At 42.1% G+C, this 25,648-nt stretch overlaps 1 protein-coding gene across 3 annotated transcripts in view; it reads left to right on the forward strand.

The window, feature by feature from the left end:
• LOC111972934 (vacuolar protein sorting-associated protein VTA1 homolog) overlaps window positions 1-25,648 on the forward strand; it is a 46,113-nt gene that overhangs the window by 13,741 nt on the left and 6,724 nt on the right. For all 3 annotated transcript variants that reach the window (XM_024000039.2, XM_024000040.2, XM_024000042.2), the window contains exons 2-5: window positions 5,390-5,484; window positions 11,994-12,121; window positions 20,239-20,314; window positions 21,527-21,638. In XM_024000039.2, coding sequence (XP_023855807.1) covers window positions 5,390-5,484; window positions 11,994-12,121; window positions 20,239-20,314; window positions 21,527-21,638 — 411 coding nt within the window. The remainder of the gene's footprint in view (window positions 1-5,389; window positions 5,485-11,993; window positions 12,122-20,238; window positions 20,315-21,526; window positions 21,639-25,648) is intronic.

Consider the following 25,648-nt stretch of genomic DNA (forward strand, 5'->3'; position numbering starts at 1 on the left):
TTCCCTTACTCAACATACTCACATAAAAAGTTCTGCCCGTGGCAAAATGATATTTTCCCCCTGAAGTACAGTTGAATTATGGTTTCTATTTTCATGGCCTTGTATCGTGAATGGTCTCAGTGTTGCATTGTTTCACGGGAGGAAAATTGGATGTTAAGCTGTATGAGCGTAATTGCTTGACAAAGGATGAGATTGTGGGTGCCCACTGTGATGTGCTGTGACCAACATCATATGAGCAAATTGATCCCTATGGCTTTGGTTGTGGTTAACTGTTTAGGAAATATCGACAGGCATACTTTGGCATAGTTTTGCGAGACATTTTCATTCTCAGCTTGCCATTGTCTGTGGTTAAAGACAGCTATTTTTTTCCCCCCTAAACTTTTTGAACATTGTTCTCAATTATTAATATTCTCCTGTTTTTTGACATGCTTTGTTTTGATAGATGATAGAGGGTGAAGCCCATTAACAATACATGTAATTATGGTGAGCATAGACAATATTTCATATCTAAACTGAACTCAATTGAATCAAATTGAATGCCTTCAGTAACCCTAAAGTAGTGACTGTATTATTATGTTATGCTTCTGTCTCATAAGTTGGTGACCTTAACCCGTGTCCTTCCGGGGTTTTATGTTCAATTGTCATTTGAATTGAGTCAGTGTTATCGTTGGAGAGATGGAGATAACCATTTAACAGGCCCAGTCTGGCATTTTGGTTCCAGCCCCAGGCTTTTCCTTGTTCATTTTCAATGCAGCAGCATTCAACCGGCCATACACTATGATGGCATGCCAGGTGAGGTACTGCTGTCAGAAACTTGAGAAACAAAGAACTATATGTATTTTCTCACTCTTTTAGGCCGTATTATTATATAGTTGCCTTGAATGCGGAATTTAGCCTAGATGGCCTAATTTATAATTAAAACAGACTTTGCAGTGCATTGGGAAAATATTCAGACCTCTTCACCTTTTCCACATTTTGTTACCTTATTCTAAAATTGATCAAATCTTTTTTTTCCCTCATCAATCTACACATAATACCCCATAATGACAAAGCAGAAATAGGTGTTTGCAGATGCATACATTTTTWAAAACTGAAATATCACATTTGCCTAGTTAAATAAAAGTATTCAGACCTTTTACTCAGTATTTTGTTGAAGCACCTTACAGCCTCGAGTCTTCATGGGTATGACGCTACAAGCTTGGCACACCTGTATTTTGGGAGTTTCTCCCATTCTTCTCTGCAGATCCTCTCRAGCTCTGTCAGGTTGGATGTGGAGCGTCTCTGCAAAGCTATTTTCAGGTCTTTCCAGGGATGTTCGATCGGGTTCATGTCCGGGCTCTGGCTGGGCCACTCAAGGACATTCAGAGACTTGTCCCGAAGCCACTCTTGCGTTGTCTTGGCTGTGTGCTTAGGGTCGTTGTCCTGTTGGAAGATGAACCTTCGCCCCAGTCTGAGAACTTGCTCCAGAGCGCTCAGGACATCATCAAGGATCTCTCTGTACTTTGCTCCGTTCATCTGTCCCTCGATCCTGACTAGTCTTGCAGTCCCTACCGCTGAAAAACATCCCATCAGCAAGCTTCATCCTAGGGATAGGGCCAGGTTTCCTCCAGATGTGATGCTTGCCATTCAGGCCAAAGTGTTCGTTTCATCAGACCAGATAATCTTGTTTCTCATGGTCTGAGAGTCCTTTAGGTGCCTTTTGGCAAACTCCTAGCGGGCTGTCATGTGCCTTTTACTGAGGAGTGGCTTCCGTCTGGCCACTCTACCATGGTTGGTGGATGGTTGTCATTCTGGGAGGTTCTCCCATCTCCACAGAAGAACTCTGGAGCTCTGTCAGAGTGACCATCGGGTTTTTGTTCACCTCCTTGACCAAGGCCCTTCTCCCTTGATTGCTCAGTTTGGCCAGGCGGCCAGCTCTAGGAAGAGTCTTGGTGATTCCAAACTTCTTCCATTTAAGAATGATGGCCACTGTGTTCTTGGGGACCTTCAATGCTGCAGACATTTTTTGGTACCCTTCCCCTAATCTGTGCCTCGGCACAATCTTGTCTCGGTGCTCTATGGACAATTCCTTCGACCTCATGGCTGGGGTTTTGCTGTGACATGCACTGTCAGCTGTGGGACCTTATATAGACAGGTGTGTGCCTTTCCAAATCATGTTCAATCAATTTAATTTACGACAGGTGGACTCCAAGTTGTATAAACATGTCAAGGATGATCAATGGAAACACAGTGCACCTGAGCTCAATTTCGAGTCTCATAAAAAAAGGGGTCAGAATACTTATGTAAATAWGGTATTTCTGTTTTTTATTTTTAATAAAAAACAGTTTTCACTTTGTCCTTTTTGGGTATTGTGGGTAGATTGATGAGGAAAATGTTTTATTTAATCAATTTTAGAACAAGGCTGTAACGTAACAAAATGTGAAGGTCTGAATACTTTCCAAATGCACTGTAAGCTATCGGTTACTGCCTCATACCTATCACTGTTGATCTGGACAAGAATGATTACCCAATTCCTTGGTCTGTAAACATTGACATTTACAGTGAAACATTACATTTTTCCCACTCATAGGCTTCATACTGAGAGCAGCCTTGTATTAAAGACAGGTGCCTTTATTTAAATGAACCCACTGTATTTTTGCCATACTTAGAGCACTCCCAGCTGGGCATATTAGCTTTTTTCTTTTCTGCTGGGAATCACCGTGTTTTACAATGTAATGACTGGAAATGTGACTTTTGCTGATTTAGTCTAACTGAATATTTGATTTGACTAAAATACCTATTGATGCGCTGCTGAAATGGAAGCTGATGTTGGCTTGCCTACTTTCTGTCCTCTTCAGCTCACAGGCAGGTCTATAGAAGCCTGTTGCATTTGAGGCAAGACTGTTGGCCAAGTAGTTGTCAAAACTTATAGGTCAGAATGACAAGTGCATCACTGGTCTTACTGAAGAGCTCAATAAAATACAGTACTTTACATTGTCATTTTTGTAACAAACATTAGCTGAAATATTGTGCTTGCTCATGGTTTGGTGTAGCCTATTCTATGATCTGCTTAGCAAATTGCATGGTCACTCTTTGAAGAATGGCAGACCCTTGTTCCATGTTCCTTGGCTAGACAGGCTATAGGCTACAAGCTGTTCTAGTGGCTCACCTTTTTTAATTTCCTTAGGGACAGCAGCATCCATCAACCTGTGTGCATTTAAATTGCCAATGTGTGGGTGGTGAAAGGTGTTATCTTCATTAAAGAGGAGGACACCTACATGGGTTCTGGGTAAGCAGAGTCCACATGCCTGCCTTTGTCTAGCTAATGACTTTGAACTACAGCTGGAGCGATTTGTTGTTCTGTCCCGGTTGGAGACAGCACATTATTAAGGCTCTGACTGAAGTCCTTCAGGGACTCCGAGCCTCACACCTCAGGCTCTAGACTACCATTCAAAACAGTGGTATTCTGCTTTTTCTTCTACCTTTTCCTGGTTATACTCGTTTTCTCACTGGCTTCTTCCAAGTATTGTTTTGTATTATTGTTCTACAGCCTACATATGTAGGATCTTAATTTGACCAATTTCTGCAACTGGTTGATAAAATTAAGATCCAACATAGTCATAGGTGTCACTTCCCACATCCTCATTCATGTATCACGTGTGAATAGAACTGTCAATTCGGTTGTTCCTGAATTTGCAGTAGTTCTTTTTGTAAATTCAGGACCTCAATCTGCAGTAGATTTAATTGCAATTTTATTGGGGTTTATGATAGGCCCAGCCTTGGTACGAATGATGATGTTAGGCAACATGCTCTAACGGGACTGATAATGCTATTGTAGTGAAGTAGCATTAACGTTAGTTAAAATGTGCATTATAGTCGTTGATTCTTACAAGTTATTTATGCTTACTAAATATTGGTGGGTCCAGTTGTCCGTCATCATCATAGGGGTTAAGGAGAGGGGCAAAATGCTGGGGAATCATCTTGCATATCTTCTGGGGAAGAGGATCAATTCCCTTGGATGGAGGTCTCCCTCCGGTCTGAAATAACCCCCGCCCTCTCCTATGCCACATCCTTTTTGGATTTTACGTTTTTCTAGCACGCCTTCATCTGATTTGTGTCCCTAGTCTCTTTAATCTGTCAATCCATTAAATATTTAGCATTAAACGACCCAGGTGTCTTCCATCTTTTTGACAGTCATGTTGTCTGTCTTTTTATCCTCCAGTATGTTATTTGCTTTATTATTTTTTATGGAATATTAAAACATACAATCTACTTGCAGTGAAGCCACTCAACATTTACATTACATTCAGTCATCTAACGGACTCCCATCCGGGGCGACACACAGGAGCAACCAGGGTCAACGCCCTGCCCAAGGGCACATGGACAGATCTCTCACAAGGTCAAAAACAGGGACCCGAACCAGCGACCTATCGGCCACCGGTCCAAGCTCCCAACCGCCAGGCCACCAACCCTCCAAGATCCCCCCACAGTTCCCCGAGAGCTGCCCTTCAACCACCCGAGCCCCCCCCATACACACGTCTCCCACCAAGTCAAAAAAGAGGACCTGAACTTAGACAGTTCTTTGTTGGTTGGAAACTGCAGCACTCGAAACAGCTGTAAGCCCAGAGTTGTTGGACTTGGCAGTGATGTCTCAAACATTCAGTGTGCATCTAAAAGTTGCACACAGCGAAGACGTTAAGGCTCATGGGACTATCCTTCACCAGATGTCTGGGTGTGCGCATGTTTTAAATCTCTGAAAACTGAGAGAAGGGTGCTAATGGTCCAGAGTCTGGATGCATACAATTGAAGCATGCAAGGATCTGGCAACATGGAGGAGAGGGTGGACGGACAGTGTGTTTTTAAAAACATGAGAGCCAAGACTGTGTATCCAGGCTGTTATGTGCTCAGTGGTACAATGCTAAGGAGACAACCGCAATAATGCTAATATTTACACAGCCTCTTTCACAGACTTGCACTGTTGAGAGGATGAATAATTTCACCCAAAGTGAGTGTCATAACTAACAGAGGAATGTGAAAACAATCAAGTAAGGCTCAAGTTTTAAGACACTAGTAAGGCCTATTTCTAGAGGTTCTCAGACTGCATGCTTGACAAATTATTAGGGTACTTTAATTTGAAAGACCTCATCGTGAACGCAAAAATACATTTTTGATTTCCAAAACATAACATACAGAACAATGTACCCAGTTCACTTTTGCTCTTACCATATCAACTTGGTGTTTTAAACTTAAAACATCTACGATAACCAAAAATCTCAAATGAAATACTTGACAGGTGATCAGATCTGGGAACCAGAGGGTGTTGACATTTTGATATTGTAGAAACATTTTCAGTGAAACATGAAGCATTGCGCTGAGATTAAATAGTGATACCTGTTTCCTTCTCTGTCAGGTCGGCTTTATGCCATGCAGACGGGAATGAAACTGGACAGCAAAACCCCAGAATGTCGGAAGTTTCTTGTGAAACTGATGGGCCAGTTAGAAACGGTAAGATATCAGCTAGCCTACACTTTGCAATGTTTAAACAGGTTTTCTCACAATATAACAAGTCTATCTACTATTGTCCCATTGTATTCACATGATTATTTGTTGATTTTAATAGATTTTCGGTCAGATATCATAATGCACTAAACACTAGAATGTGAGGTAGGCTAGATGGAGAATGCTATCTAGTTCCTCAACTCTACAAATATCCACTAAGTAAAACTTATCACACCACTTATGTCTGTGAGGGGACTCTAGTAATGAATATCTTCAAACCCATCCTGGCTGCTAAGAGCTCTTTAGGAGTATTGGCATTTTACTTTTTTTCAAAGCTAGTCAGGGACAGGCCTTCTAGCAGATTCAATTTCCCTTCAGAAGTGGATTATGGCACTGCCTCACAAAAAGGCCATTAACGGCAGAGTGGCAGCCTCCCATGGTTGAGTTCTGCAGACATGATTGAAATGTCTGCACCTCATCATTTTCAATTATAGGAGTGAGATACTCTTTGATTCAACTAAACATCTGTAATGTACAGTCATTGCTGTATAATCCAATTTGAGGATGAATTCCTTGATTCACATTCGCAATGTTCTCAAAAGGTGAATGCCAAATGTTTTATTTCAGATGCCAAATGTCCAGCAGTTATGATTTAGCTTTTCCATCAGGTATTCACATCTCTCTAAAATATATAATGTAGCTCACAATTTGATTAGGTACACGTTTTAAAGTTATCCAAGGAAAATTTGGAATTTTTGAGAAAGTCGGCTCACGCATTTAGTCAAAGCTTATGGAATTTACAATAGATTAAATATTTTTTCCCCTCATCAATCTACACACAATACCCCATAATGCCAGGGCTAAAACAGGTTTTTAGAAATTTTTGCAAATGTGTATATATTAAAGAACAACAAATACCTTATTTACATAAGTATTCAGACCCTTTGTTTTGAGACTCAAAATTGAGCTCAGATGCATCCTGTTTCAATTGATCATCCTTGAGATGTTTCTACAACTTGATTGGTGTCCACCTGTGGTAAATTATAATGATTGGACATGATTTGGAAAGGCACACCTGTCTATATAAGGTCTCACAGTTGACAGTGCATGTCAGAACAAAAATCAAGCCATGAGATCGAAGGAATTGTCCGTAGAGCTCCGAGACAGTATTGTGTCGAGGCACATATATGGAGAAGGGTACCAAAACATTTCTGCAGCATTGAAGGTCCCCAGAACAAACCACCAAGACTTCCTAGAGCTGGCCGCCCGGCAAAACTGAGCAATCGGGAGAAGGGCCTTGGTCAGGGAGATGACCAAGAACTCGATGGTCACTCTGACAGAGCTCGAGAGTTCCYCTATGAAGATGGGAGAACCTTCCAGAAGGACAACCATCTCTGCAGCACTCCACCAATCAAGCCTTTATGGTAGAGTGGCCAGACGGAAGCCACTCCTCAGAAAAAGGCACGTGACAGCCCGCTTGGAGTTTGCCAAGGGCACCTAAATACTCTGGAAACAAGGTTCTCTGGCCTGATTAAACCGATATTTAGTTTTTGGCCTGAATGTCACGGCTGGAGGAAACCTGGCACCATCACTACGGTGAAGCATAGTGGTGGCAGTATCATGCTGTGGGGATGTTTTTCAGTGGCAGGGACTGGGAGACTAGTCAGGATCGAGAGAAAGATTAACGGAGCAATGTACAGAGTGATCCTTGATGAAAACCTGCTCCAGAGCACTCAGGACCTCAAACTGGGTTGACGGTTCACCTTCCAGCAGGACAACGACCCTAAGCACACAGCCAAGACAAAATAGGAGAGGCTTCGGGACAAGTCTCAATGTCCTTGAGTGGCCCAGCCAGGGCCCGGACTTAAACCCGATCGAACATCTTTGGAGAGACCTGAAAATAGCTGTACCGCCACGCTCCACATCCAACCTGACAGAGCTTGAGAGGATCTGCAGAGAAGAATGGGAGAAACTCCGCAAATACAGGACTGCAAGCTTGTAGCGTCATACCCAGGAAAACTTGAGGCTGTAATTGCTGCCAAAGGTGCTTCAAAGTGCTGAGTAAAGGGTCTGAATACTAATGTATTTATACTAGTATTCAGGGGGTAATATCACATTTGCAAAAAATTCTTAAAACCTGATTTCGCTTTGTCATTATGTGGTATTGTGTGTAGATTGAGGGGGGGAGGGGGAAACATTCAATACATTTTAGAATAAGGCTGTAATGTAACAAAATGTGGAAAATGTCAAGGGGTCTGAATACTTTCCGAATGCACTGTATGTTTTGAATAATGAATTCCTTCGGAAATGTACTTCAGAAATCCTTTGAGTGGAATTGTGAAACGTAATGAAAAATGCGTAATATCGACTTGAAGTTTCAAGCTCTGCATTTTAATGTAAGACCAGACCACCATATATTTTCCTAGAGATTTTCTAAAAAGGTTTTAATGCGCCATAGGTGGTCGAGTTGCATGAAAACTAAGATTTGGCATATGACGATTAATGTTCTCTTTATCTATTCTCTGTCAAACATTCACTCTTTGATATGTACATCCTTGATTGAGGAATATTTGTTAGATGTCATGGAAAGGAAGCTCCAATAACATCCAATACATTCTCATGTAAAAATGAACTGTTATATCATCTATTTACGTCATTATGAAAAAATTGCCATTTCTGAACATCTATCTTTTAAAATGGTTTCCTTTGAGAAATGTGGTGACCCCAACGTTTTGAGAGCACTGTATTCACATCAGAGTTCAAAAGACAGGGTTTATGGTGTTCCTCTAAAATGGAGAGCAGGAAGCAACCTCGGGATGCTGTTTGCTCCTGTGCCCAGGGATTTTTATAGACATTTTGGAACCAATTAAAGAAAGCCCTGGGATTTTCTTGTCCCCCGAGCCAGGTTTTACTGTTGCTGTAGTAATATTCATTAAATGTCACAGCAACGGGATGTCTTAGCCAGCCCCAGTGGATACATCCGGTCTAAAGGGCTTTTAAAAAGGTGGTGAAGAAAGCTATGAAATACACGTTTAACTTTTAACCCACTATCGCAAATTAGGTCAATATGGACTCGGTACAGATTGTAAAACTTGTCTTGCGTCTTGTATGATATTTCTGGAAGTGAATGTGGAACCATTGTTTTATTTTTCCTCCCTAATCATGGGAAAATGAGTAAGGAAGACTTTCATTCCATTCCAGAAGTGAATGCAGGGTATGAAACTGAAGAAACAGAAATCTTACACCACACCATGTGGAACTTTCTCATTTCACCAAATGACAGTTTAATTTCCACTAAAGCCACACATTTCTAGGTAAACAAACAACCAATTATTGTTATTTTGTGCAGAGAATGGATAATTAATATGACAATCGGTATTTTGTTCTGGCATTGAAAAGCTTAATCGTGCCCGCAGCCCAGCCCTCAGCATATTGACCAGTATGGCTGGCATAGTGCCATCGCTCAGGCTGCTGTTTGCTGTTTGGGCCGGGGTAGAAGCAATCTTGGCTCGTTCTCTGCATCGTTTAATTAGCTTTCTTAGAGCAGTGGATTAGGCAAGAAAGGTCTGGTGGAAGATATTGCCAGTAGTTAGGCTATACACTAATGGGCATCGGTTTCATGGAAACGGCTGTCGTTGTTTTCCTGATCGCAGCATTGGGCGTCTTCAACATTGCATGCCCAGTCACTTCAATGCACTGGCTGTTTTGTGTTTGTTCTCCTACAGTCCCTCTACAGGAGTGTCAATAGGTCTAGCTCTGGTCTGTTAGGGTTGCTTTAAGACACTTGAAAAGGGCTGCAAGAAAGACATGTCACTCAAACCATCAAAGAAGAAGCGGCCCTTCATGGAAATATCGTCCTGAACTATTGGAAATGGGTTTTTTCAAAGCTGTTCTAGTACCTCATGGATTTCTAGAGAACCCAGAGGAGTGGTGTGATCCAAATTGAATCTTTTGATTCAATTAGGAGTTTGATCCTTGACTCTTCTTTCTATAAAGTCGGCATGCTTCCTTCCAAGTTTGTTTTAAAGTCCTCCGCTACACTTTAGCACAAGTGATGTACTGTGCTGTGTATTGCCTTAAGGATAGGTTGAGATTTCATTAAAACGTGAACAGTACATCCATTCAGAAGAGCAGAGTCCACCTGTTGAAATGTAACCAGTATTATTTGCTTTACTGATTTTACAAGGAAACCTGACGCTCTCTAGCAGACTGTAACATCTCAGAGAGCGGCTGCCTCAGCTGCAGTAAGTGAGCTTTGCGGATGCATTTTTGGGCACTGGCCACTACAAACCATTAAGACACAATAGCATTAAGACACAGCAATCATTTAATTTGTCAGGGACAAACGGGTTGAACATATAAGGATGAAGACAAAATCAACACAATCACAATTCGGGTAGAGAAGAATGACTTCAGTTTTAAAGTCACTGGTATTGTCATAGATGACTCATTGCCATGTAAGAGAGGTGTAATAAAGTTAAGTGCCAGTTCTTGGCCACTGGCTTTGATGTTTCCGGTGAAATCAAATGTCCTTTTGGTCAGTGGTTTACTAGTGGTCTTCTGTACAAGGTTTATTGTCCAGCGTTGTTGAAATGAGTGCGGTAAAACCATCCCTTGGTTATTGTCCATGTTATTATCTGTTGGTACGTCTCCAGAGACCCTCCCATCCCACCATGCTATACTCTATTAATTATAAGAGTGTTCTGGAGTGGAATTAAAGTGTGTGCTCTCTGCTGCATCCCAGGAATCAATGAGTCACACATGGAAAGCCTCACTTCTCAGAAAAAACACAGCCATCGCAGATTTGTCACACGGTCCATGCACAGAACAGTACACAGGCTCCCTTTATGTATGCACTGCGTCTGTGTGTGCTGTTCAGCATCCAGGAATCTAGGAGGAGCACTTTGTGTCAGTTGAAAGATTTACAGTGCCTTCAGAAAGTATTCATACCCCTTGATTTATTCCACATTTTGTTGTTACAGCCTAAATTCAAAATGGATTGTTTCTTTCTCAACCATCTACACCCCCCATAATGACAAAGTGAAAACATGTTTTTAGAAATGTTTGTGAATTTGAGAATGAAATATCTAATTTACATAAGTATTCACACCTCTGATTCAATACGTTGTAAAAGCAYCTTTGGCAGTGATTACATCTGTGAGTCTTTCTGGGTAAGTCTCTAAGAACTTTCCACACCTGGATTGTGCAACATTGGCACTTTAAAAAATATATATATATATTTTCAAAATCATTCAAGCTCTAATAAATTGGATGTTGATCATTGCTAGACAACCATATTCAGGTCTTTCCATACATTTTCAAGTAGAGTTAAGTAAAAACATTAAATGTTGTCTCGGTAAGTGACACCAGTGTAGATTTGGCCTTGTGTTTTAGGTTATTGTTCTGCTAAAGGGTGAATTAATCTCCCAGTGTCTGATGGAAAGCAGACTGAACCAGGTTTTCCTCTAGGATTTTGCCTGTGCTTAGCTCCATTCCGTTTATTTTTTATCCTGTAACACTACCCAGTCTTTAACGATGWCAAACGTACCCATAACATGATGCAGCCACCACTATGCTTGAAAATATATAGTGGTTCTCAGAAATACCTTGTATTGGATTTGCCCCAAACATAACACTTTGTATTCAGAACAAAAAGTGAATTGCTTTGACACATKTTTTGCAGTATTACTTTAGTGCTTTGTTGCAAACAGAATGCATGTTTTGGAATATTTATATTCTTTACAGGCTTCCTTCTTTTCAACCTATCAATTAGGTTAGTATTGTGGAGTAACTACAATGTTGTTGATCCATCCTCCGTTTTCTCCTATCACAACCATTAAACTCTGTAACTGTTTTAAATTCACAATTGGCCTCATGGTGAAATCCCTGAGCGTTTTCCTTCCTCTCCGGCACCTGAGTTGGGAAGGACGCCTGTATCTTTGTAGTGACTGGGTGAATTGATGCATCATCCAAAGTGTAATTAATAACATCACCATGCTCAAAGAGTCTTAGTGGTTGAATCTGTGTTTGAAATTCACTGCTCGACTGAGGGTCCTTACAAATAATTGTATATGTGGGGTACGGAGATGAGGTTGTCATTCAAAAATCATGTTAAACATGCAACTTATTATGTGACTTAAGTACATTTTTACTCCTGAACTTATATAGACTTGCCATAACAAAGGGAATGAATACTTTAAATGTTTAATTAATTTACAAAATATTCCACTTTGATATTTATGGGGTATTGTCTGTAGGCCAGTGACAAATAATCTCAATTTAATCTCGTTTAAATTCAGCCTGTAACACAACAAAATGTGGGAAAAGTCCAGGGTTGTGGATACTTTCTGAAGGCACTCTAAGACCTGAAAAAGTAGTGAATGTGCGTTTCCAAACTACTCTGTATTGATTGGCCTTTTGAAGAATGTTTGCCGCTTAGAGCCTGTGGTTTTTCAGTTTGGATGTGCCTGCCTGCAGGACATAATTGTGCGATTTGATGCTGTTGTGTTTTTCAGATGAAGAAGGAGCTGACTGACAGTGACTCAATCACCCAGGAAGTTGTCGGCAATGCACACATCGAAAACTATGCCTTAAAAATGTTCCTCTATGCTGACAACGAGGATCGGTCAGGAAGATTCCACAAGTAAGGCTATGTCTTCACTCACCATTTCTACCTGCGTAGCTTGTGTAGAGTCAGCCTGCTGTACTGTAGCTGCAGGCYGCTCCCTGCCTCTTGAATTTCAGCATGGTAATGGACTGGTTCCAATGTCGTTTTTTTTCTTCATCTTCTTCTGGTTCCAATACGTAAGCCCTCATGATTACCATTTCCTTTCACTGAACCACGACACAAAATAATCACACTGTTGCTTTTGCACATGGAGTCCAGTCCAGAGTCTAAAATTAGCAACAAAGCCATGTCTGTGTGAATATATTGCCACAGGGGCCAGATGATTCCTATTGGCCATTCAGGTGTAGCGTTACAGGTCTGGCTGGCATTATGAGTGTGTTGTGGGCACTGACAACAGCAGCAGGGCTGGACAGTAAAGCAGAGTCGTCCATGAACTGTGGGTGCCAGGCCAGCCAGGGTCTCCATTTATGCAGTCCGGGTCTGGACTGGAGCAGCTCCACTGCCTGTGAGAGATAACAGCCCTGTTTTACACAGCAGCACTCCCATTACTTCAGGAACCACACTCAACACTAATGCATACAGCAGGAGTTTCCAACAGGTCAATCGTGAGCTACCAGTAACGCGCAGCCCACGTAGCTCTTCAAACAATTCTGAAAGTACATGCAATGTTCATGTGTTTCACTGCAAACTGTCGTAAACGAATCTCAGAAGTATCCGCAAGCTACCATTCTAATCAACACAACATTGACATTATTCCACCCCTAGTTAGCCACTACTGGCTTAAAAAGCCAAACCTAACACAAAACGTGCCAATTCATTTCCAGCAATATTGCCTGTCTGTCTGTGTGGTGCACGCATTTCTCTCACTCCATGTGTCTCACTCCATGTGTCTCACTCCATGTGTCTCACTCCATATGTAGCCAGTTGATGTGATAACCGTCTTGTGTGTTGACAGAAATACTTTCCTCAATACCTTCTCAATTAAATGTTAACTGCAAAAGTAGGCTTACCTGGCAGAAGTATATCATTTGTATGTATTATTTGTTATTTACAAACTTTGCCATGAAATGAGCAGCAGTACAGAGCCATCACTAGACCGGTACATTAGACACACATTCTTCTCTCGCTAGATGCACAATAAAGAGCCAGATGAGCAATTAAAGGGGAATTACACAAAAAAATCWAAATGTGTTAGTTTTCTTCCAGACCTAAAACAAGAATTGTTTTCAGATGTAATTTAAGCGTTGACTTGGACTTATAACATCCTATTTTGTTTTTTTATCTATGAACAATTTACATTTTGAGAGCGATTATTATTATTTTTTTAATCTAAAACCAGCAAAAATGTAACTGAGAACATAATTTGGGAAAATATAAAACAGAAATGTGGGGGACGAAAACAYAGATCTTAACAGGTATATTGACAGGAAAAAAACCTGGGGAAGAGTTGCAGTGGAGAGGGGAAGAAAATAATGTGCCAATTTATAAGTAGCTCTCATGCTAGAAAAGGTTGGAGAACCCTGGCGTACAGGATATTGTCTCCTATGTGGTGACTCCWGGCTCCAGATACAGTGCCAGCCACAGTCCTGAACACTGGAGAGAAGTTTAAAATGTTAGTTTAGCAGGTCTAATTAAAGACAATCCGTTTTGCATATGTCTATCTCCCCCATTCATCCTGTGCAAGGTAGCAATTTATATTTTAAAGACGTTGCGCCCATATTTTACGCTGACAAGTTTTCACTAATCCGCTCATTTGTTTCTAAGCAACAAGCAATGTTTTTATTAAAGCCTCATTAAACTCACTCATCACTTGAGTTGCAAGAAACATCGACGGTTCTGATGATTCATATCCTGTTCTCAACAAGTTAACTTTTGATGAAACAAAAGTAGCTTCCCTAAATGCATAATTTAAAAAATATTTTTTTCTTCTGTTGATTGCCATTAAGTGTGTACATAACTTAGTCTTTAAACGGTGGTAATTGCAGGAATAACAGCATGGTCAAATATTTTAGGGAATCCATTGAGTATAAAAGGGAAATAATTTAACAAGCATTTGACTGTTATCCTATTATGTTTCTGTCCAGTTATGGGCTTTGATTTTCAAAGGTTTCAAATCTTGTCAGTACCAGTGTTAATCTCGTCCACCAGCTGGCTCTTTCTCTGTCAAACCGTCTGGTTTCACAATGCCTCAGAATGGAACTTGAATGAAAGCCTATGGCAGGAGTGGATGAAACAACTGCTGGTTTTAATTGGCTGATCTCGCAGTCCATTACCATCTAGCATAACCCTTAGAACCTCCCCCCTACTGTACAGTCGTGGCCAAAAGTTTTGAGAATGACACAAATATAAATTTMCACAAAGTTTGCTGCTTCAGTGTCTTTAGATATTTTTGTCAGATGTTACTATGGAATACTGAAGTATAATTATGAGCATTTCATAAGTGTCAAAGGCTTTTATTGACAATTACATGAAGTTGATGCAAAGAGTCATTATTAGCATTGTTGACCCTTCTTTTTCAAGACCTCTGCAATCTGCCTTGGCATGCTGTCAATTAATTTCTGGGCCACATCCTGACTGATGGCAGCCCATTCTTGCATAATCAATGCTTGGAGTTTGTCAGAATTTGTGGGTTTTTGTTTGTCCACCYGCCTCTTGAGGATTGRCCACAAGTTYTCAATGGGATTAAGGTCTGGGGAGTTTCCTGGCCATGGACCCAAMATATCWATGTTTTGTTCCCCGAGCCACTTMGTTATCACTTTTGCCTTATGGCAAGGTGCTCCATCATGCTGGARAAGGCATTGTTYGTCACCAAACTGTTCCTGGATGGTTGGGAGAAGTTGCTCTCGGAGAATGTGTTGGTACCATTCTTTATTCATGGCTGTGTTCTTAGGCAAAATTGTGAGTGAGCCCACTCCCTTGGCTGAGAAGCAACCCCACACATGAATGGTCTCAGGATGCTTTACTGTTGGCATGACGCAGGACTGATGGTAGCGCTCACCTTGTCTTCTCCGGACAAGCTTTTTTCCGAATGCCACAAACAATCGGAAAGGGGATTTATCAGAGAAAATGACTTTATCCCAGTCCTCAGCAGTCCAATCCCTGTATCTTTTGCAAAATATCAGTCTGTCCCTGATGTTTTCCTGGAGAGAAATGGCTTCTTTGCTGCCGTTCTTGACACCAGGCCATCCTCCAAAAGTCTTCGCCTCACTGTGCGTGCAGATGCACTCACACCTGCCTGCTGCCATTCCTGAGCAAGCTCTGTACTGGGGGTGCCCTGATCCCGCAGCTGAATCAACTTTAGAAGCCTTCTTCACAACAATTGAACCGCTCTCCTTGAAGTTCTTGGTGATCCTATAAATGGTTGATTTAGGTGCAATCTTACCGGCAGCAATATCCTTGCCTGTGAAGCCCTTTTTGTGCAAAGCAATGATGATGGCATGTGTTTCCTTGTAGGTAACCATGGTTGACAGAGGAAGAACAATGATTCCAAGCACCCTCCTTTTGAAGCTTCCAGTCTGTTATTCGAACTCAATCAGCATGACAGAGTGATCTCCAGCCTTGTCCTCATCAACACTCACACCTGTGTTAACAAGAGAATCACTGACATGATGTCAGATGGTCCTTTTGTGGCAGGGCTGAAATGCAGTGGAAATATTTTTGGGGAATTCAGTTCATTTTCATGGCAAAGAGGGACTTTGCAATTAATTGCAATTAATCTGATCACTCTTCATAACATTCTGGAGTATATGCAAATTGCCGTCATACAAACTGAGGCAGCAGACTTTGTGGAAGTTAATATTTGTGTCATTCTCAAAACTTTTGGCCACGACTGTACATTGGGGACTTCAAAGTGGGCAGTGCAAGTGATTTAAACAAATAAGTGCGTTTAGAAAATCTCAAAGTACGCATCTTAGAAATATTTTTCACGTTTAAACTTTATATGTCAGAACTCTTGTGAGGATCTCTGTCCAGAGCCTTTGACATAATGCATGTAAATAGCCCGAGGCAGGCTCAATTCCTGTCCAATGTGCTGAACAGCCAGATAAAAGCCATGAAAGCGCACACTTGTGTTGAGAATATAGGCTGGAATGTGCTGTAAATGAACCTCCATGGTGTTTCAGCCCTTTCTGTTTTCACATTTACCTCCTCTTCCCCACGACCCACCCTCTGCGTCATGACATCAAATGCCAACGACGAACACATCTGAGAAGTGGGGAGAGTTGAACAATCTGCAATAGGMCTGGGTCTCCATTTGTCAACGTAGGCTAGTAGTCTTACTGGCAGCCATGAATTGTTCTTCAAGATGCATTTAGTTTTTCTTTTCGTCTCACCATCTTGTTTCCACAACACCACAGTGAGATGAACAACAAACCCACAAAAACATTGCACAACCTTCAGATAGGTCTGCAGACGTAGCGGTCTGGCCTTGAATCGTCCTCTCACTGAATCCAATCTTAATTCACCTCAGGTTTAGGTGAGCCGGTGTGGAGGCATTTACTGTGATTGTTCCAGACATAAGGATGGTTTCCACGGCGCTGTGCAGGACTGGTTTTTAGAGAAGCAGTCCATTAAATGGGAATGGATGAAATGTGGTCAGCCTGGATTAATGATGGCCACAGACAGAGAGGGAGTGAGTGGCTGCTCTACACTGTATATTGAAGAAATATACTGGTTATACCTGGTTTCAGGGTCACACATTTTTTATAGGAAATTGAAGACATTAAATGAACCCAATGTCTAATAATTGAATGCACTTGAGGCCAATATATATATATATATCTCACACTCACACACAGTACCAGTCAAAAGTTTGGACACATCTACTCATTCCAGGGTTTTTCTTTATTTTTACTATTTTCTACATTGTAGAATAATAGTGAAGACAAAAAAACTATGAAATAACACATGGAATCATGTAGTAACCAAAAAAGTGTTAAACAAATCAAAGTATTTTATTTTTGAGGTTCTTCAAAGTAGCCACCTTTGCCTTGATAACAGCTTTGCACACTCTTGGTGTTCTCTCAACCAGCTTCATGAGGTAGTCACTTGGAATGCCTTTCCAACAGTCTTTATGGTACAATGGCCAGACGGAAGGCACCTAAAGGACTCTGTAAGACCATGAGAAACAAGATTCCCTGGCATCATCTCTATGGTGAAGCATGGTGGTGGCAGCATCATGTTGAGTGGAAGTTTTTCAGCAGTAGTGACTGGGAGACTAGTCAGGATCGAGGGAAAGATGAATGGAACAGAGAGATACTTGATGAAAACGTGCTCCAGAGTGCTCAGGACCTGACTGGGGTAAAGGTTCACCTTCCAACAAGACAACGACCCAAAGCACACAGCAAAGACAATGCAGGAGTGGCTTCGGGATAAGTCTTTGAATGTCCTTGAGTGGCCCAGCCAGAGCCCGGACTTGAACCCGATCAAACATCTCTGGAGAGACCTGAAAATAGCTGTGCAGCAACGCTCCCCATCCAACCTGGAAGAGCTTGAGAGGATCTGCAGAGAAGAATGGGAGAAACTCCCCAAATACAGGTGTGCCAAGCTTTCAGCGTCATACCCAAGAATACTCAAGGCTGTAATCATTGCCAAAGGTGCTTCAACAAAGTACCGAGTATAGGGTCTGAATACTTATGTAAATGTGATATTGCCCGTTTTTTTTTTTTTACTGTTTTTGCTTTGTCATAATGGGGTATTGTGTGTAGATTGAGGGGGGGAAACCAATTTAATACATATTAAAATAAGGCTGTAATGTAACAATGTGGAAAAAATCAAGGGGTCTGAATACTTTCCAAATGCACTGTAGATGGAGATGGATGGGTATATGGATGGATAGATTGTCATAATTTCTGTCTGTAGTGAAACTGGTGCCATCAGTTATATATAGAACCACATTTGGGAAAAACTTTGAAAATACATGTCGGTATTACGAGAATTAGGCTATATTAATATTCTACTCCGACACAAAAGGTCTTGATTTACAAGAAACTGGACCTATATAAACAAGCCATAAATGTTACGTTATGTCATGTGTGGAGGTGCAGAGTTGAATGTTTATGGGAACTAACCCTGAAATAAGAAACTTCCTTCAGCTTTTCAATACATTGGTCTACTTTCCGCTCTGCACTGCTCTGTACGGCTCCAATACAAGGCTTACATTGACATGACACACCTCTGGACTGGAAGCCCCAGAAAGCAAGCCACTATGTTTCTGCGTTTTTTACATCCCTGTGTTTATGCTTTCTGGAACCAGCTGTGGGATTTTATGACATGTTTACCCTCCCTGGTTCCGCTCGTGTGATCTACACTGAATGCCCACAAGTGGTGTCCTCTCTGAACTCTAGCTCCAGACCCACAGTCCTCTCTCTTAGTGTCACGACTAATGTTGTATCAGGGCAAATAGTTTGCTATTTGAATCCCAAGACAGTTAGTTTAGTCATTCTGGACCTGTTTGGATCCTTGGATCCAATTATCATGCAACCACATAAGAGACAAACCCACGTAAACTCAGCAAAAAAAGAAACGTCCTCTCACTGTCAACTGCGTTTTATTTTCGGCAAACTTAACATGTGTAAATATTTATATGAACATAACGTGATTCAACAACTGAGACATAAACTGAACAAGTTCCACAGACATGTGACGAACAGAAATTGAATAATGTGTCCCTGAACAAAAGGGGGGTCAAAATCAAAAGTAGCAGTCAGTATCTGGTGTGGCCACCAGCTGCATTAAGTAATGCAGTGCATCTCCTCCTCATGTACTGCACCAGATTTGCCAGTTCTTGCTGTGAGATGTTACCCCGCTCTTCCACCAAGGCACCTGCAAGTTCCCGGACATTTCTGGGGGGAATGGCCCTAGCCCTCACCCTCCGATCCGACAGGTCCCAAACTTGCTCAATGGGATTGAGATCTGGGCTCTTCGCTGGCCATGGCAGAACACTGACATTCCTGTCTTGCAGGAAATCACGCACAGAACGAGCAGTATGGCTGGTGGCATTGTCATGCTGGAGGGTCATGTCAGGATGAGCCTGCAGGATTGGTACCACATGAGGGAGGAGGATGTCTTCCCTGTAACGCACAGTGTTGAGATTGCCTGCAATGACAACAAGCTCAGTCCGATGATGCTGTGACACATCGCCCCAGACCATGACGGACCCTCCACCTCTGAATCGATCCCGCTCCAGAGTACAGGCCTCGGTGTAACGCTCATTCCTTCGACGATAAACGCGAATCTGACCATCACCTCTGGTGAGACAAAACCGCGACTCGTCAGTGAAGAGCACTTTTTGCCAGTCCTGTCTGGTCAAGCGACGGTGGGTTTGTGCCCTTAGGCGATGTTGTTTCCGGTGATGTCTGGTGAGGACCTGCCTTACAACAGGCCTACAAACCCTCAGTCCAGCCTCTCTCAGCCTATTGCGGACAGYCTGAGCACTGATGGAGGGATTGTGCGTTCCTGGTGTAACTCGGACAGTTGTTGCCATCTTGTACCTGTCCCGCAGGTGTGATGTTCGTATGTACCGATCCTGTGCAGGTGTTAGACGTGGTCTGCCACTGTGAGGACGATCAGCTGTCCGTCCTGTCTCCCTGTAGTGCTGTCTTAGGCGTCTCACAGTACGGACATTGAAATGTATTGCCCTGGACACATCTGCAGTCCTCATGCCTCTTTGCAGCATGCCTAAGGCACGTTCACGCAGATGTCTTTTGGTGTTTTTCAGAGTCAGTAGAAAGGCCTCTTTAGTGTCCTAAGTTTTCATAACTGTGACCTTAATTGCCTACCGTCTGTAAGCTGTTAGTGTCTTAACGACCGTTCCACAGGTGCATGTTCCTTAATTGTTTATGGTTCATTGAACAAGCATGGGAAACAGTGTTTAAACCCTTTACAATGACGATCTGTGAAGTTATTTGGATTTTTACGAATTACCTTTGAAAGACAGGATCCTAAAAAAGGGACGTTTCTTTTTTTTTTTTTGCTGTTCTGTGAAGCAGCATTTCTTGTTGTAGACATTTGTCACAATTGGCTGGCAGGTTTTCAACACTTGAGTTTAATGGTCTCAGTATGCCTTAATTAAGAATCCAACAGTGTGATGAATTTTAACATTTATTAAAAAATATATTTGTCTTTCTTTGCAGGAATATGATTAAGTCCTTCTACACATCTAGCCTTTTGTTAGATGTCCTGTCAGTTTTCGGCGAGTTATCGGAGGAGGTAAGTCATCAATATAGAATACACTTATCCTACCCTATAGGCCCTATAGACTATATTGTAAATACATCTACCTTTTTTATTTCAGCACATTAATAGATTTACACTGTGTGAATGAGTCTGAAGTATTATGAACTGGCTATCCACATTTTCATCCTTCCATCAGTCCACAGCTGCTCTCAAAACCATAAAAAATCCAAGCCATGGAAAGAATAAGAGGGAGAAAATAGTGAAGACTGTAACGTATAGCCTCTCCAGTCCAGGACAGTAGACAACTAGACAGCAGATGCCTTTTTTAAAGCATCTCCATGGGTCTCCATGGCTGCAGAAGTACTGTGGCAGATGACAGACAATGTTTCATTGAATGGCTGCTCTCTCCCCCCTAAGGGCCAGGCATTTTCCCTCTGTAGAAAGCTCATTGGACAGGCTGCTTTAACACGGAGCTTTCTCTCTCTGTAACACTAACCCAGACAATGGCGCCTCAGAGTCCCCCACTCGCTGATTACTGGAGATACGTTTTTATACAAAGCATGTCACAATGCATTGTGGGAGATTGGATTTCTTACAAAAAAAGGGACATTTCAGCACCAGAGAGAGGAGGGACAAAACTTTTAGTGGATGGTGATCAAGAGAGCTTCCTCAGATTGTATGTGAGCCTGTTAAATCGTAGCTATCATCAGTCCTAAACCTTCCCTCAGGTCTAGTATATTGTTATCTCCAGGGGTAGATTAGAATTATGATAGTGTTAGTTGCTTTAGAAATTACTTGACTTTTAGTTTTCATTGTACCGTGCAATTACGTCTGCGACCCTGTGCATGTGACTGATAGTCATTTAATGAATTGTGGTAAATCAGAAACTACCTGGATTTACTTGTTGACTAAAGTGAATCTGTAGTTTAGTGAAGTTTTTCACTAGCTCCTCCAAAGAATTTCCAGTTAATTAATCCACAGATAAGATTACCAAGGAGGGAACTTTCAAATGAAGTCCATAGAACTTCTAATGAATTTCGTGACCTGGGTGTTAGAAACCACAGCAATTTCTTCACCTTGTCCCCATCCCTCCACCGTAAGCCAAAGGATAATCAAAACAGTCGTATCATAAGCCCTTTTCTCCGGTCTCCATTGTTTATCTAATTGCTTTTAATTCACTTCTCTTATCTTGATTATTTCTGTGTTATTCACCACCACCTCCCTCTCTCCTTACCCTTTTTTCAGAACATCCAGCACAGGAAGTATGCGAGATGGAAGGCCACTTACATCCACAACTGTCTGAAGAGTGGTGAAACCCCACAGGCTGGCCCTGCTGGCTATGAAGAGGAAACATATGGTAAGGACTGATATTCTATCAGCACAGCCACCCAAACAAACTATGACCCATTAAGAAAATACCTCTTCTCCTGGCCTTTACTTCAGGAGCCTTTTAGACCCGCTTTTCTCCGTCTGGGTGACGTGCTGCTTCAGTCAGTAAAGGTTGGCCGTCATTGTGTGCCTTATCAAGTCTGAGGGTGCAGCCTCGGAGGCTCTCAGTGGCTTTGTGTGTGTGTGAGAGAGAGCTGATATTTGTTTAATGATTTTTTTTCAACCCCTTATCCTTAGAGGGGCAGGAAGGGCCCAGGGTAGGTCGTTTTACCCCGTGGCTGTGGTGTAAGAAGTATATGTTACTAAACCTTTGGATTGAAGGTTGCGGCTGACATCCACTGGTTAAGAACAGTCTTAAAATTAGTGTGTATTATTGGGGTACATATGTCAGTCTTATGTTGGTTGTGTGTGAGGGCCCATGTGTGTCTGTCAGTGTACATTTTAACACCCTTTAGAGACCAAGACTCCCAAAGTAACTACATCTCGGACTTAGAACTGAGTGGTCGGCCAGGCGGTACGGATGTTGCCTGTGGAGGACAGGGCCTGGGGACCCTCCTAACCACCGGTTAGAGTGTGATATGAAGCAGAGCATGGCGCRGTTAGATCACTGTGCTCCTCTCTGAACATCTGCTGGGCGTGATATTGTACGTTTGACCTGAGCACCACGTGTCAGCGATGAAGTCATCTCTGGAGCCCTCCACTCTACTGCGACCCAACCCGCACCCAGACTGAAACTATGGGGACAGGGTCTCTAAATCAACATGCGGCTGGTCTGTCCCCTATTTCATCTCTTGTTTTAGCCACACAATTGAATAGAAGTTACAGTATGACAGTCTGAAGGCTAGTTTTAGACGTAGCCTACTTTCTGGTGTAGTTCAGCTCTTTGTGTGGGGAGAGTAACGTCCCTCCCCTCCCTCCCGCCTGTTTTGAATGTGGGCCTCCCTCTGTAGGTGGTGACATCATGCATGGTTATTCCCACTGATGTGTAACATTGCCAAGAAAAAGCTGATATCATACTCGCTCCTCTCCCTCGTATTGAGTCTAACTCAGTCCACACACATCAGGATCTTATCACTGCATCTCACTGTTTCCACATGTCTGTCAAACAACTCAGGAAGAGGGTGGCCCGTTGCTCATTATTACATGAAAACAGAGTGTAAATGGAAAATAAAATAGGATATGTTACAATGATGAGCAGAGACTGTACTTTGGGTGTTCATTTGGGGATTTTTGGCTTTTTACTCTTGATTGGTTTTACTGTATTTTGATATGGGATAGATTTTCAGATTTTTCTATTAGCTTATTTTAGATTCATAGCCATTTTGACATTTTATTGGTTTTACTGTCTTATATTTGACCTGTTTAGTGGGTTATTGAAACCTACGTGTGGGAATAAATCTTGCTTTGTTTAGGGCCCACAGTGACTGCATTGTCTCAGATACATATTTGCTTGACTTTCCACTTCCAAGGAGGAAGAGATGATTAGCAAGGGGAACGGAATGGAGGAAAACACTGTTGAAATGACAGAGAGCCAATAGGAAGCAACTTTGTTGATTAGCATATTTTCCCCAAGCCTCAACCGTGGTGCTGAACCCTGTCCCGATTGAAGAGTGAGCCAGAGGCAGAACAAACAAGTGCAAGCTGCTTGCCATGTTGCCCACAAGTCCAGTCCAGTCCAGTCAGTGAAGGCACGCTTGTTTTGTAGCCATGCCACCAAACGATGGAAACTAGTACAGACGTATTTGATTCCTTAACATTTCGCGAAAAATAAGGTCACATCTCAAATAAGCAATGTGTTGAGGGCAAAGCATGGAAAGTAGTGTTTAACTCCAATTCAACTTCACAAGCTACAAATACAGTCAACGTTTTCTCACAGGGCATCAGTAATGTGCTGAAGTGTCTTTTTCAGTCTATCATTAGGATTAGGGAYTCTTTCAGAACATTCAGTACCTCTGCAGTCGCCAATCAATTACATTATCCATCATCTGCCATGTTTGAGAGTTGTCCTTTTGGCCAAGTAGAAGACTGTCACCAGCTCAACTCTGATAAGAAGCAGCACAAAAATTGCCTTGCGGCTACTTTGTTTGAATCTTATTATTGGTTTAAAATATATATAATTTCGGAGTGTCATTACGAGGAGGAAAGTTTCTATGCAGTGTTTCACTGGGCTGTGACTGCAGGACTGAATTTAATGCATATCCTTTCAATCTTTGGGATTGTCTGTCCTATGCACAAGGCAGCATTCTGAGCCTTGAGACTTGCATTCGATAAAATCTTTCCATCTGTTTACGATCCCTTCTTCACAGTCTCTGTCACTCATTATCCCTGTGCATTCCTTCACCCTGCTGGCCATTTACTGGGTCCGACTGAACCAAGCCCTTGTGCTAGAGTCGCTGTCAACACCCATTTAAAACGCCCATCACTCCCAACTGTTATTGGCACAAATCAAGATTAAGTGGGCCATTGGCGAAATGCTCAACTACAGCTCCTGTCTCTGCTCCTTTCACTGATTCAGACATAATGTGAGACTATCTTTACTGTCTGTCTCTCACGTGGCTCTAATCGTGGGAGTTTCATCTGATCCAAAGAGAGGAGCGAGGTAGGGGGGGTTTTATCTCGGAGCAATCAAGATCCCCCTCTGTAAGTAAGTAGGATACAATGCTGCTCAGTGTGTGAGGCTGAGGCTGTGCAGAGCTGGGCTGTGAGTGACCAGAGCAGAGCAGGGAGAGTGTCTGCAGGGAAAATACCCGGTTCCTGTTACACAGCTCCATAGTTCTCCATATCTCAGAGAGATGTTCTGGGACCAGGCCTCCCCATCCTCATGTGGCCTACTCCCTCCAATTAGCCCCTCAATCCTCTGGGTCTTCCCGTAGACTAACGGCCTTTCGCTCCACGACAAATGCCGACGTTGTCACATAAACCTAGACGGTTTATTTGTGTTAGCCTCCTCCAGCCATATAATTTCACCTTGAGTCTGGGGGAAAACGGGACAATATGCTAGAGAAACACTAATATTGGCAGAGGAAATGGTTTTAAGACTGACACAGAAACATCTATGAAAATGTGTTGGTCTGTTTTTCATAATGTCATTTTATGGAGGTTAGGGATCTATGTCCAAAGTGGTGTCAAATATAGCACATGTAGGCACATACAATGTATGATTTTTAATCTCAGAAAATACGTTTGGGGTTAATATTTTCTTTAAATTAAATCTGGTCACTCCAAAATATGTTTTGAGCGTAGTATTACTTTTAATGAGTCTAACAAACAGGCGCCATACCCATGAAATGGAATTTCCTACTTTTTTTCTCTCTGCATTACAGGATTTAAGCTTGTTCTTCTGGGATTTGGCTCAGTGTGCTTTAGAAACATATGGTGTATATCGCAGCTCAAAGACTGAGTAGATAACCTTTTCCTGTTAAGCCCATTGAAGTTCAGTACACACAAAACACTTGCCACTTTTTGAAGTCTTGTTTTTGTCTGAATAGTCTTTTAAAGTCAAATATGTTTAGTCTTTTATATGTTGTCATTACTCAAGTACTTCTCTTTCAATCTTAGGTTTCATCTTTGCATAAGAAAACTTAGGCTCAATGCCTGGTATGTTTCTCCACAACTTAGTGTTCACATCGTTCCGTTTGAGCAGTATGTCGGCACTTGGCACATTGCCCCAAAGTGGCCATCTCTAATTCATCTCAGCCAATCCATGCCAAGAAGCTGTCCTTGTGTGTTGGAAGCTCAGATCCACTTCCATGGCTGTAAGGTTTCCTGTAACGTTCCTTTGCATCACTGGTTGCATGAAGGAAAAAAGGGCCTCCTTGGTGACTCATTCCTCCTGTTTGCACAAGACGGCGTGAGGATGGGATGGCTGGTCTGGGACCTGGTGGTGCACGTAGTTTCATCTTGAAGCATACCCACGCCACGGTCTCCACAGTGACAAATGAACCAATCATGGTCTTCGGATTAGATTGAAGCATATTG

This window comes from Salvelinus sp. IW2-2015, linkage group LG14, assembly GCF_002910315.2.
Source record: "Salvelinus sp. IW2-2015 linkage group LG14, ASM291031v2, whole genome shotgun sequence".
NCBI classification, from domain to species: domain Eukaryota; kingdom Metazoa; phylum Chordata; class Actinopteri; order Salmoniformes; family Salmonidae; genus Salvelinus; species Salvelinus sp. IW2-2015.